This window comes from Globicephala melas, chromosome 20 (genome assembly GCF_963455315.2).
Source record: "Globicephala melas chromosome 20, mGloMel1.2, whole genome shotgun sequence".
Lineage (NCBI taxonomy): Eukaryota > Metazoa > Chordata > Mammalia > Artiodactyla > Delphinidae > Globicephala > Globicephala melas.
Window position 1 is genome coordinate 36,819,245 of NC_083333.1, and position 19,242 is coordinate 36,838,486.

Here is a 19,242-nt window from a genome sequence, read left to right on the forward strand (position 1 = left end):
ACTTTCTTCATCTCAATGCTAATTAATTTCCCTTTCCTCTGAATTTTTATGTCACTTATAATGGGCACCACATAATGTAGCATTCTTTGTTACATTACTTTTCGTTAAACAGACCGTAATCTCTTTCAGGACAGAGGTCATACTAAATCTTTGAAGAATGGCAATCTTTCCAATTTCCTATTTCCCTTTGAGCCATGAATAGGTAGTTCTGGAATGGATGAACGACCTAAACTCAACAGACAGATACTTCTTGATTAATTAAAGTCAGCCCCAAACTCTCGAGTTTAACTCTTTGCTTAATCTACCACGCACCAATTAATCCAGCAAGGTTGAATAGCGAACCGAGAGCTCGGCCCGGCCACGTAAGGCTCCCAGCGGACTCCCGCACGCCACGCCCAGCCTATTGGTTGTCGATGAGGCGTGCCCCAGCCTTGGGTGGCCGATGGGGCGTGGCGTGCGTGAAGGAAGGCGTGGCCGAGAAGAGGAACCTACGCTCTGGATCACACTCGGTAGTCTCCGGTAGTCCTCGACAACTTCCGGCAACGGTCTCCTCCTCCGCTGATTCACCTCGGGTATTTCCGGTCTCCTTCGGGCCTTTTCGTCTGGCTCCCGCGCGGGTCTCTCCACTTCGGGTTTTTCCGTGTCCCGCTCGGAGGTGCTCGGCAAACGCTCGGCTTCCCCCATCCCCCGGTAACGGTTGCTGGTGAGTTTAAATGAGCCGGGGCTGGCCGGGCCGGAGCCGCTACGGGGGGGGCCTGAGGCACTGCAGAAAGTGGGCCTGAGCCTCCAGGATGACGGTGCTGCAGGAACCTGTCCAGGTAATGGTAACCGTCTTATCTGAGGCTTGGCTCTCAGCCTCGGTCGAGAAGCAGCGTATGGCCACTCCGCGGCCTGGTGCGGCCTAGGCCCAGCTGCTTCTCCCGCCTACCCTCACGCCGGCTCCTGCCTGTCTTCTCGTTAGTTCCGAGGCCTTGCTCGCAACCTCAGCCGTGTTACCTCTGGCCCTACGTTACTTCTTCCCCTTGGTGTGAGCGGAGTTCGGCAATAATACCTCATTTCTCCCTGGGCCAGCGTCCGGTGAGCCCCTCCTGTCAGCCCAGCGGCTGGGCCCCGGCCGGCGTGAGGGATGAGGGGCCGACAACTCGCCCCAGGTGCTCTCTTGCCTAAGGATGTTTGGGAGGCACGTTTGATCGGCGCTTGTACGATCTTCATAACGGTGGGGCAAGTTTGCAGGACGAGTGTTGGTTTTGTTTTTGTTTTCTGTGAGAGGGTGGAGGGAGGGTAGGATCGGTGTTTTTAATACGAATTTCTATTTTGGTAACAGACTTTATAGTCCACGTTGCTTTTCTCGCTCAGTAAATTTCCCTCTGGACAATGATCTGCGAAGAGAGCCCCGAGGCCCAGTGCCGAGGCGCAAGCACCTATACAAGGGGAGAGGGTGGAAACGGCAAATTGGATTTTTTCCATGACCTGTGAGGGGGATGAGGAGTGTTGTGCCTGTTTACAAGGCGTTCAGAAAATGAAAGACAAATGATGGTTTTTCCATCCATACCACACCAAGGTATGCTTTGACGCACAGTGCTCTGTTGGCATGGAAGAAACACTATTGGATTTTTAAGTGTGTGAAGCAGTGCCAAGTCATTTCCCCCCCGCCATCTGAAGAAACTGAATCTTTTGTCCCTTGGTGATGGACCAGGTCTGTGAGACTTTCACCCTATCCTGTGATCTTTGACTTAATTAGAAGAGTTGACCTCTATCAACTGCTGTCATTGAGTCATGGGCTTTCTTTATTTTGAAGTTATAAAGCAAACCGATTTTAGAAATTACTTCATATTGCCCTTAAAGACCTGTGATGTCAAATAGTAAATATTTTAATACATCACTCCTTCCATATTTCCTTAATTTTTCTTCACAGGATGAAATATCAACTTCTCCTAGTTGGCTCCTTCTCCAGCTCTTTACATATAGCAGCTATTCGTTTTTTAATTAATGTAATGTGGGATTCTGTCTTAGGAAGTTTACCTGTTTGTACATTATACTGGTGCTTTCAAAGCTATTTCTTTCCATTCAAATTTCTCTTACTAGTGAAGAGTCTCTTTTTAAGATTTTTTTTTTTTTGAGGCCTAACATGAAATTAGAAGTTGCTATCTATACTCTTAAATGGATAAGCAGATCACTCAAGTTGTTTAATTTCTGTTTCATATTTTTGTTATTTTGTCTTAATAATTAATGATACATTTGCCCTATAGGTACAGCTTCTAAAATGATAAACTAGTTTTATTGCTAGCCTATAACCACTTTTTAATAACAATTTCAACTTGCATAAAAACATGGAGAAGAAAAGAAACATGTAGCCAACTCCTTGATAGTACCCATCAGGTTTTCTCTTTTTCCTTAAAGTACTCTTAGCAGTAATGCATTTAGGTATTTTTAAGGCTTAAGAGTCAAATTTGTCTCCCCCCTCCCCCCACGCACACTACCTTTGTTTATTAGATTTGGGGGCAGAGGTAAGAAGTTTTAGGATATAGCTAGGTGAGAATTTTGGTTATAATTTTTAGGATAAGAAGTCATTCAAGAAGGGATCTGGAGCAGTAGGAGGAACAAGCAACTTTGGCTACGATGATAAAGATAAACTGATCAGGGATAGTGCTGAAAACAGGAAAGAAGAGTAAGGAAGAAAATAAAAATAGAACAACTAAATAAGATACTTTTTTTTTTTAAACTATGATAAGCGATTGCATGTATTTGTAGAGGAATGAGAGTAAGTTTCCTTTCTAGGGATGCCTCAGGGTTTGAGGTATTACTAGGCATAGGAAAAAGTTGAGAGAAAAGATGAGCAACTGTTTTTTGCTTTTTCTTTTTTTAAAGTTTTAACATGGAATACCCAGGTTGATATGTCACATAAGCCTAAATATAAGTGCTCCAAATTATCTCTTATAGGAAATTGTTACTTTGAGTCTTTGCAAAAAATCTCTCCTATTATGAGGCAGAAATTCTGTCAATTATTTTATTTTTAAAATAACTATTTAGGGAAGACACACTAGCCTAAGTGACTTGAATCCATGCTAATTTGCATGTTTATAAAATTCACCTGATGAAATTGATTTTTAAAAAGCCATTTTATGTAGATTTATCAATTATTCCTGGGGGTAGGACATCACAGAAGTGTTGGATGAAGTTGTAAAAATCACCTTAGTAAGCAGTAAGTGGGTGCTTCACACATATAATATTGTTTTAGAGATTATTAGATAGTGAAGGAATACTTTTGGCTTGGGATAAGATGAACAGGGACAGCATCTAACGTGGATTCATAAGGTACCATTTTCAAGTAATAGAATTGAAGGTAGTGTATTCAGGAAAATTGTGTTAGATGATTCCCACCACCCCCCGTAATGGCTTTTCAATAAAGCTGTGTTATCCAACGAGAGTAGAAAAAAATGAAATTCCTAAATATATTTTATGCTTTTAAAAAATATATGTATGTAACTAAATTGATAAATCAATAGGCATTTGACTATTTGATCTTCATTGAAAAAATTTATATATTCAAGTTAGCTGAAACATTTTGTTTATAAAATTTTCTTTTGGAAAACAGATTACATTGTATTTAGGTCCAATATAGTGTCTTGAAGACAGTGCTACATAGTACCTGAACTGGGAGAATAAGCTTTGGGATGGGGAGGTAGAGGGGGAAGTCGTTACAAATATGTAGTAATTCCTTTATGGACTAGTATCCCGATATAGCCTTTGTGCTTATATATAGAGAAAGCATGAGACAAATAATCACAAATTAATAATTATAAACTGTGATAAGAAGGGCACTATAAATAGGGTGTTAGGAGAGAGACCTAATAGGAGGGTCCTGACCTAAGTCAGATCTGCAATTGGACCATCAATGTTCAGAAGCAGCCTCAATGAAAAAAATCAAATTGGGAAGACTGTTATGCACCTGCTATGTGCCAAGCACAGATAAAAGACATTCTAACACCTACTCTAAAAAGGATGTTAGGAAAGTTCCTTTTGAGCAAATAACATTGAACCTGAGTTCAAAGTTTGAGAAGGAAACAGTAGTTTGAAGAGCATTACAAGCAGAGAAAACAGCATGTGCAAAGTGCCTAAGACACAGCAGAACTTGGCATTGGAAGAACTGAAAGAGGGCCAGTGTGGCTGGAGTTGCATAGTAATGGAAGGCCATTATAAGGAGTTCAGTTTTCATTCTAACTGTAATGGGGGAATCACTGAAGGATTTTCAGCCATGGGTTGACACTATCTGATATAGATCTTAAGATCTCTCTGGCTACTATACGTGAAAGGTCAGGGAGGATGGAGGCAAAAGTAAAAGTCTTAGGATGAAGGTAACCTAGACTAAAGTGGTAGCAGTGAAGTAGGAAAGAAGTAGATAAATTCAAGAGATGTTTTAGAGGAAGAACCAATGAGACATGGAAATTGATTGTTTGTGGGGGGATCAAGAACAGCTACCTGGATTTAATTTTGGGGGGCACCATTTAATAAATGGAGAATTCTTTGAGAGGAGACAAATTTGAAGGAGGACAATTAAGAATTCTGTTGTGAACAAATTGAGTTGGAGATATTTGTGAAACCAACCAGTAGAAATGTGGATATGTAACCTCTAATCTTTTGAGGGGTCTAGTCTTGTTGGGAAGATAAGTATACTTAACAGGAACAACTGGATAATGTTACAAGTCAGTATGTGATTGCACAGATAACAATAAATACAGGAAAGAGAGATCCTTGTAGACTGGAAAAATGGGAACGGTTTCTTGAAGGAGTAGAACTTAAAGCTTTAGAAGGTGGAAAGGGTTTGAACTGGTAGGGAAGAGAGAATATTCTTGGCATGGAATGGCATGAGCAAGAGCCCAACGTTGAGAATGGTGTTTAGGAACAGGAAAATAATAAAACTATAGAATTGGCTAGGATGGAAATAGAGGAGGAAAAGATAAGGTTTTGCTAGCCAAGTAGAATCAGGTTACAGGGGACTTAACATCCAGGCTGAGGAGTTTAGATTTAATTTGTTGGTAATAAATAGCCATTATAGGTTTTTCAACAGAAAAATTATGTAATGAAAGCACTGCTTTGGAAAAATTAATCTGATGCTATTGGGAAGGAGGGACAAAACAAGATTTAAGGAGACATACAGGCTAGTAGAGAAATCCAGTTACATGGTAATGTATATCAGGGTTTCTCAATCTTGGCACTATTGATGTTTTGAGCAAGCTAATTTTTTGTTGTAGGGGTACTGTCCTGTGTATTGTAGAGTGTTTTGCAGCATCCCTGGCCTCTACCCACTAGATGTCCCCTCTGTTTGTGACAACCAAAGATGCCCCCCAGACATCACTACATGTCCTTTTGGGGGGCAAAATTGCCCAGACTGAGAACCACTGATGTAGACCTGAACTAAATTAGAGTTCTAGAAATTAGATTGTAATGTATAATAGGAAAATTCCACAGTGATTTTTTTTCTTCATACCTTCTTATATTGTTCATTTCTTTTATGATCTAAAAAAAGATCATTTATAATCTAAAAGAAAACTATTTTCTTTTTTGACAAAAATAAGAATAACACAAAACAATCTATGTGGTCACATTTAAGTCTGAATTAGTTGTACAACTTACAGAGGTTTGTTTATATTTAAAATAATACTTTATATTTAAGAAGAGCAAGCAAGTAAGGAACTTTGCCATTTCATTTCTGTGGTGTTGATTTAATTATCTTTAAAACCACTGGCCTAGGACTGACCCATTAATTTAATCAGTAGGATTTCTCTTTTAAACTTTTTTTTGGGGTCGGTGGGTGTTGCTCTGTTTGGCTTCATAACCTTTCACAGCATTTCGTCTATGTGGCTTTACTTTGTAGAACTCCTGAAGTGATTCACTGAGTGATATTCTTTTATGGGCAGGTTTACACCAGCAGTTGAGCAGTAGATGAATAACAAGGGGGCTAATCTTATCCCTGTCTGTCATGAGCTACCAATTTGTAATGCTTTAGAAAATAGTTTATTCCCCGCTCCATTCCCCCAAAAGAGATACATACCGTCACTCAGATGCTGGAGCAGAGTGGTGATGAAAGCTGTTATGTGGCAAGTTTTACTTCTGGGATGTATGGGAGTTTTTGTTGCCTGCCTTCACTGTCCCTTTCTGACCCTCTTAAGAATTGGTGATAAAGGAATGATGATGTTCTGAGCAAAACTTGATTTTAAATCAGAAATGGATAGAACTCTTGAATATGATACTTTTTTTCTCTTTCATTTATTTAATTTTAAAAAGACAGAAAGTCAAAGTTCTAGGAGTTTTGGGCCACAATATTAATGTGCCAAATTTTCGTGGTGATCAATATCACTAATGTAGCTGGTGAATCAATCATTGGGTCTTTTTTTTTCTTTTAGTTATTTTACTTTATTTTTTCAGCATCTTTATTGGAGTATAATTGCTTTACAATGGTGTGTTAGTTTCTGCTGTATAACAAAGTGAATTAGCTATACATATACATATATCCCCATATCTCCTCCCTCTTGCGTCTCCCTCCCACCCTCCCTATCTCACCCCTCTAGGTGGTCACAAAGCACCGAGCTGATCTCCCTGTGCTATGCGGCTGCTTCCCACTAGCTGTCTATTTTACATTTGGTAGGGTATATGTATCCATGCCACTCTCTCACTTCGCCCCAACTTACCCTTCCCCTTCCCTGTGTGCTCAAGTCCATTCTCTACGTCTGCGTCTTTATTCCTGTCCTGGCCCTAGGTTCTTCAGAATCTATTTTTGTGTGTGTGTGTGGCTTATATGTTACAAAATAAACAACTGTGGCAGATATAATGAGAGATGTTACATAACACAAACTATAAATTATATTTATTGAATTTGTTTATATTAAGAGCTGGAAAAGCAAAAGGTTTTAAGTGCCTAATGTGTGCCAGTCAGTATACCAGGAGCACCATATCATTTCATTTAACCCACACAAGTCCAAAAATAGAGTTCCATTTTTCACATGAGGAAATTGAGGCTGAGAAACGTTAAATAATTCCCCAAAGTCACACTGCTGAAAGTGCTGGCACACACATTTGAACACAGGTCTCCAACATCAAATCCTGGGTATATTCTTTCTCTTCACCATGTTCTTTTAGTAGGTTCTTAGGAAATCTCCATATTTTATAAAGGAGTAATTAGGTGGTAATTATTTGCATTACAAAAATAATTCTATGTACCATGGAGTTTCTTTCGAGATTTCCAGAGATCCTTAACTATTGGACATATAATAATACAGAAAAACTTAAGGCTAAGACTAACATAAAATGCTAACAGTGGGAGGACTGCCAGAGTTCAAAGGCCATTTGTTTATTCATTCACCATACATTAGTTAAAGCACCTACTTAAAAAGTACATAATAGGGCTTCCCTGGTGGCGCAGTGGTTGAGAGTCTAACTGCCGATGCAGGGGACACGGGTTCGTGCCCCGGTCCGGGAAGATCCCACATGCCGCGGAGCGGCTGGGCCTGTGAGCCATGGCTGCTGAGCCTGCGCGTCCGGATCCTGTGCTCCGCAACGGGAGAGGCCGCAACAGTGAGAGGCCCGCGTACCGTAAAAAAAAAAAAAAAAGTACATAATAAATGCTGGGAGTATATAGTGAGCAAAAACAGATGTAGTCCCTACCTTTCTAAAGTTTATATTATAGTGAGGAAGACATTATTCACATACTCTTCTAAATATGTGTAAAATTAAAACAGTGAGAAGTATTGCAAAGGAAAGGTACTTGGTGTCATCAGAGTGTATAAGGATGCCTAACCTCATCTGGGTGTCCTAAAAAAGCCTTCCCTGGGAAAGAAGTCCAAAGAATGACTAGAATTTGCATATTTTGAAGGAAAGGAAGGGGGTGTGCCAGGCAAAATGAACTGTATGTTTAAAGGACCTGTGGCAGAAGGATAACATGGCAGATTTGAGGAGCTGAAAGAAGGTCGTTGTGGTAGCATGGAAAGCATGAGAAAATATGATGCAAGATGAACAGAAGAGGTAGGTACAGACTATACCACACTGCCTAGTTTGGTGGCTTTTGCTTTTATCATTAAGAACAGTGAGAAGCCATTGAAGGATTTTAAGCAAAGGGGTGATATGATCAGATCTGACTTGTGAAAAGCTCATAGGGAGAGAATGGATCATAGGGTAGAAAAGAATTCAGAGGGGCTAAGTAAGACACTCTTAAAGTAATCCAGGGAAAAAATGGTCTGCCTTTAAAAGTAAATGTTTAGGGGACTTCCCTGGCAGTCCCCTAAGTGCAGTGGTTAAGACTCTGCGCTTCCAATGCAGGAGGCGCAGGTTTGATCTCTGGTCGGGGAACTAAGATCCCACATGCCACACCAAAAAAAAAAAAAAAAAAAAAAGTAAATGTTTATTAAGTTTCTTCCTTTCATTATTACTGCAGTTGCCTAATTTAAATGAGTATCGGGGCTTCCCTGGTGGCGCAGTGGTTAAGAATCCCCCTGCCAATGCAGGAGACACGGGTTCGAGCCCTGGTCTGGGAAGATCCCACATGCCTTGGAGCAGCTAAGCCCGTGTGCCACAACTACTGAAGCCCACGCACCTAGAGCCCTTGCTCTGCAGAAAGAGAAGCCACTGCAATGAGCAGCCTGAACACCACAATGAAGAGTAGACTCCACTCGCTGCAACTAGAGAGAGCCCATGCGCAGCAACGAAGACCCATTGCAGCCAATAAATAAATTAATTTAAAAATTTTTTTAATAAAATGAAATAAATGAGTATCATTTTGAAAGATACCTATAGGCATAGTTTCAGAACCCTAGGTCATATATGGTCTGGTAGAACACCAGAAGGCCAGATCAGTTCTTTGGGGGGTTTAGAATTTAGCCAGTCACTGTGCTAGGATTATCTCAGAGGTAAGTATTGTTATCCTTATTTTACAGATGATTAAAGCTAAAGGTCAGAGAATTGATTTGGTCATCTAGATTAGTGTCCGAGGGATCTTTATCTGCCTTGGATTGAGGTGTGGAGATCATATTAAGTATTCAAGAAATAATTGAGTCACATTAGGTTTGAATACCCTTTAGCTGTTGTTTTCTGAATGACTTTTTTTTTGAGTTATTCTATCCAAATGTTGAAATTCTCTGAGGAAAACACAGTTTATTGCATTATCTTTTATCTGTCTCTTTGTTGTGTTGTAGTATAGAGGAAATACAGATTAGATAGCAGTGATTCTGTAGTATGTTTAAAACCTGCTATTATATTCACTCCTTGCTAACACCACATATTTTTGTTCAAAGGTTCAGCTTTCTGGCTGTTTGATAAGAAAACAAAAGCACAGTGAGCACAATGACAATGACCAGATAGGTGCCTGTAGAATAATACCCGACTTATTTCTCATTGTCAGTAAATACCTGAAAATTCAAAATGTTAAGGCTTTGTGTAACCTACCTGAAGAACTTGATTTTCTCAAATTGGTTAAGTTTTTTATGTTGTTTTTTTTTTTTTTACTGCAATCAGGATCATATAGCAAACAAAGTAGATGCTCAATAAATACTTACCAAATGGATGAATGATGTATTTCAGAGGTGGCAGGCATATTGAATAAGATGATAAGGAAAATGATCCAAGTAGTATGGAGACATGATCTCAGCTGCCATTTACCAGAAAAATCTGGTTATCTTCCAGGTATTTATAGATCACACCCCTGAGAGATTTTATTGCCCCCAAATCTGATGTATTCCAACCCCTCGGTCACACTGACCCTTATCTCCTTACCAGATTCTTGGTTCCTTTATAATGTTTTGCTTATTGTATCAAGGAAGAAACAGCTGGATGTTATTTTGTATTTTTTTATATTGCCAACATTAATGTTTTAATAATGTTTATAGGAATATCTTATATTTTACTTCCAGATTGGCTTACTAAAAGTTTACAGGTCAGTAAGTGGAAAATAGATTCAGAGTTTTAAAACATTCATTCAACAAACTTTATTGAGCATTCACTATGTTTTTGTTTTGTTTTGTTTTGTTTTTGTACGCGGGCCTCTCACTGTTGTGGCCTCTCCCGTTGCGGGGCACAGGCTCCGGATGCGCAGGCTCAGCGGCCATGGCTCACGGGCCCAGCCGCTCTGCGGCATGTGGGATCCTCCTGGACCAGGGCACGAACCCGTATCCCCTGCATCGGCAGGCAGACTCTCAACCACTGCGCCACCAGGGAAGCCCGAGCATTCTCTATGTTTGAAGACAGTTATCTAGGATAACTAGGGAAATAACTTAGTTAAGTAGGATAACCAGGGAATTCTAGAGAAAAATAGAATCTGGCTTTTGCCCGCAAGAAGTTGCAACCTGGTTAACGAAATAATATAACCAAATCTAATAAAAAGCCTGATATTTTTTTAAAAAGTATAAACAAAATTGTCTAGGACCTCATAGAATGGAGTAATTAATATTGCATGGGATAGATCAGTGAAGGCTTCATGAAGAGACCATGTAAGCTGAATTTTGAAGAAAGGATGACAAATTTCAGGAGATAGAAGTTAAAGACAAAGGACAGCCCAAACAGAGGTGAAGACTCTGAAATATGAAAATACAGCTGATGTTTAGGGACTGATGGAGCTTTGTTCTGTAGATGTTTATTGTGTAAACTTTGTGGGGCTATCCAAGAGGAATCATTAGCAAGTTTTGATCAGGGAAGAAGACATGATAGTGATAATGATGAGGGCAGCAGCTAAAATTTATTGAGTAATTATTAGGTATGTGCTAGGAACCATTGTGTACTTTATTGGAGTCTTATGTTTTAAATTAAGAGACTGAGTCTTAAGAGACATTGTTACTTGCCCAAGACACAGAACTAGTAAGTCATGGAACATGAATTTGAACGCAAGCCTCTCACTATTGTCTCCTGTTTAGCAGTGATGATGTTTTTGTTTGAGGAATTCTGGGACAGGATGGATTACATTGTAGCCTGTAGGTAGAAAAACCACTTAGGAAAATAAAAGTTTACAGGAAAGAAGATTCTGTTACAGACTGGGACTAGGAAAGAGGGGATAGACCCTAGGTACTTTTCTTTATGTGTACTTTTCTAATGATGGTTAGATTCACTAACCAGCCCATTAAAATCTTTTAAATCCATAACTTACCCAGATTGATTTACCAGTACAATTGTTATTTCATGTATACTTACCCAACGTTTCTGACCTTGTATAGTGAAAGACTTTTTGAGTTTCAAACAAGGAGTACCTCTCCTAGTCCTGGCAGCGGCAGTGCTCCTCAAGGCACTAGTACTGCTGTAGTCTCTAATATGCAAAAGAGAAAGCATGTTTCTAGGTCAGTAACTTGTCTCTTCCCCTTTCAAGTATCTGAATTGAATTCCATAAATATTTATTGAACACCTTTTATGTATTGGGCTCTAATACTGTCTCCCATCAGCTAGACCAGTGATTCTTAATGAACCAAGATATTTGTGAACCCCACACACTGTATACACATTTTCTGTATATATGTCCATGTGCTTTTTTCTGGGGAGGAGGTCCATAGCTTTATAAGTTTTTCAAAAGAGTATACTATAAAAGGAGACAGAACTACTTACCTAGAAAGTAGAAGAATCGTTCTGAACCCTGAATGCTTACCAGTAAAAAGGTTTAAAAATAAGGATATCTAAACTCAATCCCAACTTCCAGAGATTGTGATTCAGTGGATTTGAGGTAGAGCACCACGAGAAAGGGTTGATAGCCACTGATCTAGACAGGAGTAACACTAAAATGCACTCTATGAGAACAGAAACTATTTGTTATTTATTGTGTGCCTAGAGTCTAGAAAGTGCTGGCACATAGTAGGCACTCAGTAAATATTTATTGAATGAATGAATATTAGAGCTCTCCAGTGAAGAAAGCTTTATGAAGTAGATATTATTTAAGCTGGGTCTATAGGGATGAGGAATTTATAAGAGGAGGTAGGTGAAGGAGCCCACATTCCCCAGTGAAGGAAAAGGAAGTACAGAGACACAGAGGTCTAAAATTTCATGGGGAGTTGAGTGAGTAAATTCAGATATGTTAGGAGCCATACAGTGAAGAGCCTTATCTAATATGTTATGGAGTTTGCACTGTGGGCAGTGAGGTTTTATTACTTAATTTAGACATGTTAATTTGAGTATTATATGCAAGGCTCTGTGCTAAGAGTTACCTTGAAACTCTCTATGTTTGTATATTTATGTTCTTTTTCCTCCACTTACAGGCTGCTATATGGCAAGCACTAAACCACTATGCTTACAGAGATGCAGTTTTCCTCGCAGAGCGACTATATGCAGAAGGTTTGTAATCTGTTCATTTCTATAGAACTGTAAAAGAATAAAATATATGGAATTCCATCACTTTTTATGACTGTAACAAGATTCTGGGTATTCCTTTTTTTTTTTTTGGCCACGCCACGCGGCATGTGGGATCTTAGTTCCCCGACCAGGAATAGAACCCGTGGCCCCTGTGTTGGAAGCACGGAGTCTTAACCACTGGACCGCCAGGGAAGTCCCCTGGGTATCACTTTTGTTTTATCTTTATGATTGACACTAGTTCATAAAAATATTTCCGAGTTTCTGTGTAGCTCCTTATATGCTACTTTTAATAACTGTGTAGCGTTGCTTTGGGTTTTATGCTGTGGTTTACATAATCATGTTCCCCGTCTTTAGGTATTTTTTCCCAGGTTTTTTATTACAGTCTATATTCTGTGGCTTAGAGCATGGGTTTTGAGCCTACAGCCTTAGTACAAACCCTAACCCTGTCACTTAAACATGCAGTAGTATACTGTGGGCAAGTTACTTAATGTCTGATTATTTCAGATTTCTCATCTACAAAGTAAAGATAATAGTAACTGTCTCATAGAATTGAAGAATGAAGTAGTATATTTAAAGCATTTGGCACAGCCTTCTGGCATGGTAATAAATGCTCAGTAAACATTAGCTGGTAATGTGTGTTTTGTTTCTGTCATTAATTATTATAATCCTCTTTCTAAGATGCTAAGATAGATAATTATGTACAACTTTTCTTTTAAGTCATTTCCGTGGGTTATATACTCTAAAATGGAATTTATGAGTCAAAAGGTGTGATCAGTTCTACAACAAATTACTTTTTGCCCAGTTGATAACCCAGCAGAGAGAGGTGTGATAATCAAGGTGTCACCAATAGTGTAAGACTTCCTTCATAGTCCTATCAATATCAGATTTACCATTATTATTTATTTTTGCTTACTGGAAAATTGTGAGGTATTTTGTCTTGCATGTTTATAACTTTGAAGGATTCTGGGTATTTTCTCAAGTGTTTATTTTAAATGTATTCCTATTTCTGTGAGCTGTATCTTTGTTTATTGCATATTTGCTCCAGATTCTTTGCCTTTTAATCTTAATTCTATTGATTTTTATTAATCTGGTATTTTAAATTGTTATGTAGTTGAACTCATCAGCTGTGTCATTTAAACTTTCTCCTATTGCTCCAATAGCTGGAAAATTGTCATCTTTCTGCAACTCAATAAACATACAGTTCTTGGTAGTTTAAAAAAAGTTTTTAAAAATTTCTGCTACAACTAAGATCTGACATAACCAAATAAATAAATAAATAAAATATTAAAAAAATTTTTATCATAGTATTATTACTTAGTTTGGTCCATGTTATTTATTAAATAATTTCCCCCCTGCCCCACATGGTATCTTACTTGGTTTTATATTAAATTTTTATTTTATTTTTAAAATTTTTATTTATTTATTTTTTATTGAGGTATAGTTGTTTTACAATGTTGTGTTAGTTTCTGCTGTAAAATGAAGTGGAGTTCCCTGTGCTATACAACAGGTTCTCATGTATTAGATTTTTAAAAAATGTTTTGCTCTGTCCCCAGAACCTCTCCTTTCTTTCGTTAGTTAATTTTCTGTTTTTAATTCAGTATCATACTGTTTTATTATTAACACTTTATATTGTCTTTTAATATCTAATAACGCCTATCTCCCATCATTTTTTTCCCAATTCTTTCTTTGCTAAGAAGTCTTTACCCTTTTTTTAATTCTTTATTTTTTTCATGTGTATTTTACTACTGCTTTGAAATTTCACAAATATTTTGATCAGTGCGGACCTATATAAGTCTATGAATTAATTTAGCAAGTACTGACATGTTACTATCTTAAAGCCTTCTTAACCAGGAACAGTGCTGCCTTCTTTTTACTCCAGTGTTTAACTCAGTTTTCCCACTTTTTGAGTAACCTCCCATTGGATTACTTACCAAAATTTTAAATTTTTTTTATGATTGTAGGTGAGTTTTTTTGTGTGTCTGCATGAACTAGTAGTGGAACCTTTCTGCTCAGTTATATGATTTTACTCAAAGTGCTTAGTAACCCAACTGCAGGCATAGAAGGTAGATAGGGGTTTGCTAGGCATGTGTCAAAAAGGGACAAGGGATAAGAACATTAAGAATACAGGCAAGATGTGGACCAGGAAATGTAAACTACATAGGAAAGTTAACACAGGAAGGGACTGGTAAATAAGAGGTTTTAGAGAGGTACTGGAAGTCCAGATGAAGTTGAATTGGGAGATATATGAGAATAACTTAGGAGAGGAAGACTGTGAATGAGGTGCAGAATTCTTTCGTTAATGAAGCAGAATGTCTTGAATTTAGTAACTGAGAGTTATAAGGAGAAGGTATGAATCTCAGGAGGAAGGAATTTCACAGAAGGACAAAGGGTAATGCTTGGAAAAAGTTGTGAGAAGCAAGGAGGAAACCAACCTTACTGTGGGATAGGAGGGAATTAGCATCCCTTTGGGAGTGCCGACAGGTCCTCAGGGGAGAACAGGAGTTCAGTGAGGAAAGTGAGGGAAGATCTGTTGAGCAGAAGTCTGAGGTCCAAATGAAAAGATTTAGAACAGTGAGAGGCTTAGAAAGAAGGTAATATAATAGATTGCCCTATTCTGCTCGATTATGTAAAAGCAAGGTTGATTGTGGATAATCTATTTATATATATTTTCATTGATACCTAGGCAAGCCCCCATTTTTGCTGACTTATACTTCTTTCTTTTTTTAAATTTGTTTATTAAAGGGTAGGCAGTTTCTAGTTTATTATAGTTAGGTTCCAAAAGATTGCAAATTAGTGGTTTCAAATTTAGATGAACAGGTTTTCCCATAGAATTGAGGCAGGATTCCAAATTAATCCACAGAAAGCTGTTTAATCCTCTTACTACCTGTGTCTGATACAGTGCTTAACACTTGGAAAGTTGCTCATTGTTAGTTTCTCTCAATATAGAACCTAACTACTCTGTTTGACTATATTTCTATGACGGAAGATTTTAGAATTTAAGTGCAATGGGAGTAGATACTATCCCAGCTCAATAATAATAACAGTAATTCTACCATTTATTGATTTCTTACTGTGTAGTAGGACTCTGAGTACTTAATATTAATTCCTTATTTAGTCTTCAACAATCCTATAAAATAGACATTGCTATTACCATTTTAGAAATGAAGGAACTAAGACCATTGTTCACCAGGTTTCTACCTGTCTTAATGATTAATGGGCCAGATGTAGAAATTGCATTGAGTATAGTGATCTCCATAAATTGGGCTTAGTTGAAGAGAACTGAATCAGAGTAAAAGGTTCAGCATCTGGTTCTCTTCTCTGTCTTAACCATTATATTGAGAGCCCAAACTCACAGAAATATGTGACTGCAAATGGCAACATTTAAAAAAAATTACTTACACAGTTAATGTTAAGGTCATCATTGAGGGAAGTTTTCCAAATACTTCTAAAGATATGGCATATTGTATCATTTTTAGGCCATTGCCTGTGGAAAATTTGATAAATGTTATCTTGTTGCTAAAAATTCAAGTCACTTTGTCATATGGGGGGACAGAAAGGATATCTGGCCCATTGGCCTACTCTTTTACTGTCATCATTAAATTCTTACTGGTGAAAAATATGATGCTTTTTTTGTTTTAATATTCTCTTTATTTATTTATATATTCAATTCATTCATTCACTTATTCGTTCATTTGCCATGCCGTGCAGCTTGCGGGATCTCAGTTCCCTGGCCAGGGATTGAACCCAGACCACGGCCATGAAAGCCTGGAATCCTGACCACTAGGCCACCAGGGAACTCCCAATGCTATTTTTTTTTAATCATCATAGTTTTCATTTTCGTTAGGTGTTAGTGAATTAAGACTCTCATCTTCCCAACGAACTTTTTAAATCCAAGACTCAACTATTTCAATGCATTAACTTAGATGTTTCACACAAACATCACATACATCAAACTCAATTCATGCAAAACTGGATTCATAATGTTCCCACTGTAATCTGACACCAATATGTCTTAGAAAAGCTTCCTAACTGATCTTCCCATATTTACTCTTTCCTGCCGCTTCCCTTTCCCTCTCCCAAATCAACCCATTCTCTTTACTTTCCTTCTCAAAACGCTTTAGAGATCTATAATAGCTATAATAATTTATCCCTAAATCTTTACATAGCTTGCAAAGCCCTGCACAATCTGGCTGTCTGCTTTCTCCTTATGTATTGTCATTTCCCCCTCAAACACTAAGGAGCCTTTTAAAAGTTCCTCCAGCCCTCTTATCTGTGGTGTATTTACTCCAAGCATATTTTCAAAGTATTAAAAAATATTAACCCCCATCATATACAACAAGTATAAAACCAGTTAGTACTGAAGTTTAGGAGGTGAACAAATATAGAGAAAATAAAAATTAAGAATAGTATTAAAATACTGAAGTTGTATATGTAGGTGAAGTGTTCAACAACAGAAATGACTCTGAAGGGTGGAACAAATCATATATGTAAAGTACAGCGCCCAGGCATTTGGAAACAGCAAAAAAAGTGATAAAACGGAATTACTTGAGTTTGTGGCTCAGTGTCATGTATATATACCCCACATGAATGTCAGATGACTACTCAGGTATTGCAAATTTAGAAAGTCAATAATAATAATTTAATAATGGCACCTAGAGCTCTTACTATGTGTCAGGTGCTATCCAAAGTACGTATATATTAACTCATTTAATTCTAACAGCACTAAGTACTTAGAAGTAGGTATCACTATATCCTTATTTTACAGATGAAAAAACAGAGGGTCAGAGAAGTTAACTTGCCCTAATAAGTCACATAGCTAATAAGTGGTAGTGCGAAAATCCGAACTCAAGCGGTTTGGCTGTAGGGTCATTACTCTAATCCATGTGCTATACTGTCTGTAGGTGATGTGAGAACTTAAAAGATAATTAAGATGAAATGTGTAGGGACTTCCCTGGTGGTCCAGTGGTTAAGACTTTGCCTTCCAATGCAAGGGGTGTGGGTTCGATCCCTGGTGGGGGAGTTAAGATCCCACATTTTGGCCTTGCAGCCAAAAAAACAAAACATTTAAAAAAAAACCCAAAAAAACCCACGGAAGTGATATTGTAACAAAATTCAATAAAGACTTTAAAAAATGGTCCACAGCAAAAAAAATCTTAAAAAAGATGAAATGTGTATCACAAATCATAGATGATTCCATAGGTTTTATGCCCTTTGAATACTTATAACATCAGAGTTTTTGAGAGGGTGGCAAGCAGAGTGCTCTAACCTCTAAGGAGTTCTCTGTGGTATTTGTAGAGTTTATCAAGGCTAGGTAGAGAACACTCACCTCAACAGACTTTTTTAAGTCTTACCAAAACTGGTGCATTTTGGAAAAGGCTGCTCATTTAGATTATAAGCCAACATGAAGAAGAGGTGTCTGTCTGATTTAAAAGCACTGAGGGACTAATTCATCTTCCCATTTGATGGAAATGTATGTGAAGGATGCAGGCTTTAAGCTCCTCTTAATTATTTTGGGCTCATATTAAATGACCTAACCTATATTTGAAGCCTAACCTGTTTGTAAGAAGAGGACTTTCAGTATTGTTCTATAACTTTCTGTTTGTTTTTTCACCTAACAATGCATCCTGGAAATCTTTGTCAGTTTTTTTTTTGACAGCTGTAGAGTGTTTAATCACATGGATGTACCTTAATTTAACTCGTACATGATTGATTTATCAGTATTACTTTAAGAGTAACTTTGTGGAATCAGTGTTTACTTTATTCCTGTTTATAAAACACAGCCATCTCAGGACCACCCATGAGTTCTGCATCTGCAGATTCAACCAACTCCAGGTGCAGAACCTGCAGCTACAGAGGGCCAGTTGTATATTATGCACCATATAATTCCCAATCACATATTTTAATTAAGGCTGTTAATAAAGGATGGCAAATAAATGTCATGCAGACATCTATAACTATTTCCAGATCCTGGTATTTTGATCTTTGCACACTTACTGGCAAAGCCATGATCAACCTTAAAAGTTTTCTGAGTTTAGTACTTGAGGCAGCCACTGTCAGTCAGTTGGCGTTACTGTTCCAGATGAAATCTATTTGTCAGTACTCTACCTTTTTTAGATTTATTATAGCCACTTACTGCTGGTTCACTAGCTATGTTTGGGGCTGTCAAGTTATTTCTGGGAAGCCTCAAAAACCACCCATGTCTCTCCATGTGTTTTACAACCCTTCAAGTTGTTCTGGATTTACTTCACTATCTTATAGTTTCATTAAGCTTAAGATTTGTTTAAACCTCCAATCTATAATCTCACTTAAACATATAGTTTTTAAGTCATCACACTTCAAAAAAGTAGTTGCAGTATGACACTAAAATCACACACACAATATTTGGTATCTTTATACCAAATATTGTGTGTGTGAAAGCACTGAGGGACTAATTCATCTTCCCATTTGATGGAAATGTCCCTGAAGGATGCAAGCTTAAGCTCCTCTTAATTATTTTGGGCTTTTATTAAATGACCTAACCTATATTTGAAGCCTAAACTGTTTGTAAGAAGAGGAGTTTCAGTATTAGGAAATTTTACTACAGTGAAAAATGGACCTAAACATAAGTGTTTGTAAACAAACATTTGATAAAGCATTTTTTTAGCTGAAAGTTGAACTGGTTTTTGGGAGCCATTGTTTATTGGTATAACTAGTTTTTAAAAGCTTACTTTTTTAGATGACAAGAAACTAGGCCTTTGCAAAATCTAGAAGAAATCACACTTTCTAACTTATGTGAATTAGCACTTGTATTTCAATGAAATTAACAGTTTGTTCCCACTGCAGTAGAGCTTCTCATTCATTTTTTTGCTTCTGAATCACAGATACTACTATAGATCCTATTAACACATATATGCTAAAATTTCTTATCATTTACTACATGTCATTTATTGT

At 37.8% G+C, this 19,242-nt stretch overlaps 1 protein-coding gene across 5 annotated transcripts in view; it reads left to right on the forward strand.

Moving 5' to 3' along the window:
- The first annotated feature begins 662 nt into the window (after positions 1–662).
- CDC27 (cell division cycle 27) overlaps positions 663–19,242 on the forward strand; it is a 58,727-nt gene continuing 40,147 nt past the window's right edge. For all 5 annotated transcript variants that reach the window (XR_011377069.1, XM_030850087.2, XM_030850082.2 and 2 more), the window contains exons 1-2: positions 663–818; positions 12,219–12,294. Coding sequence is in view for 4 of the 5 variants with exons in the window: in XM_030850087.2 (XP_030705947.1) it covers positions 792–818; positions 12,219–12,294 (103 nt within the window). In the remaining variant the exon portion in view is untranslated. The remainder of the gene's footprint in view (positions 819–12,218; positions 12,295–19,242) is intronic.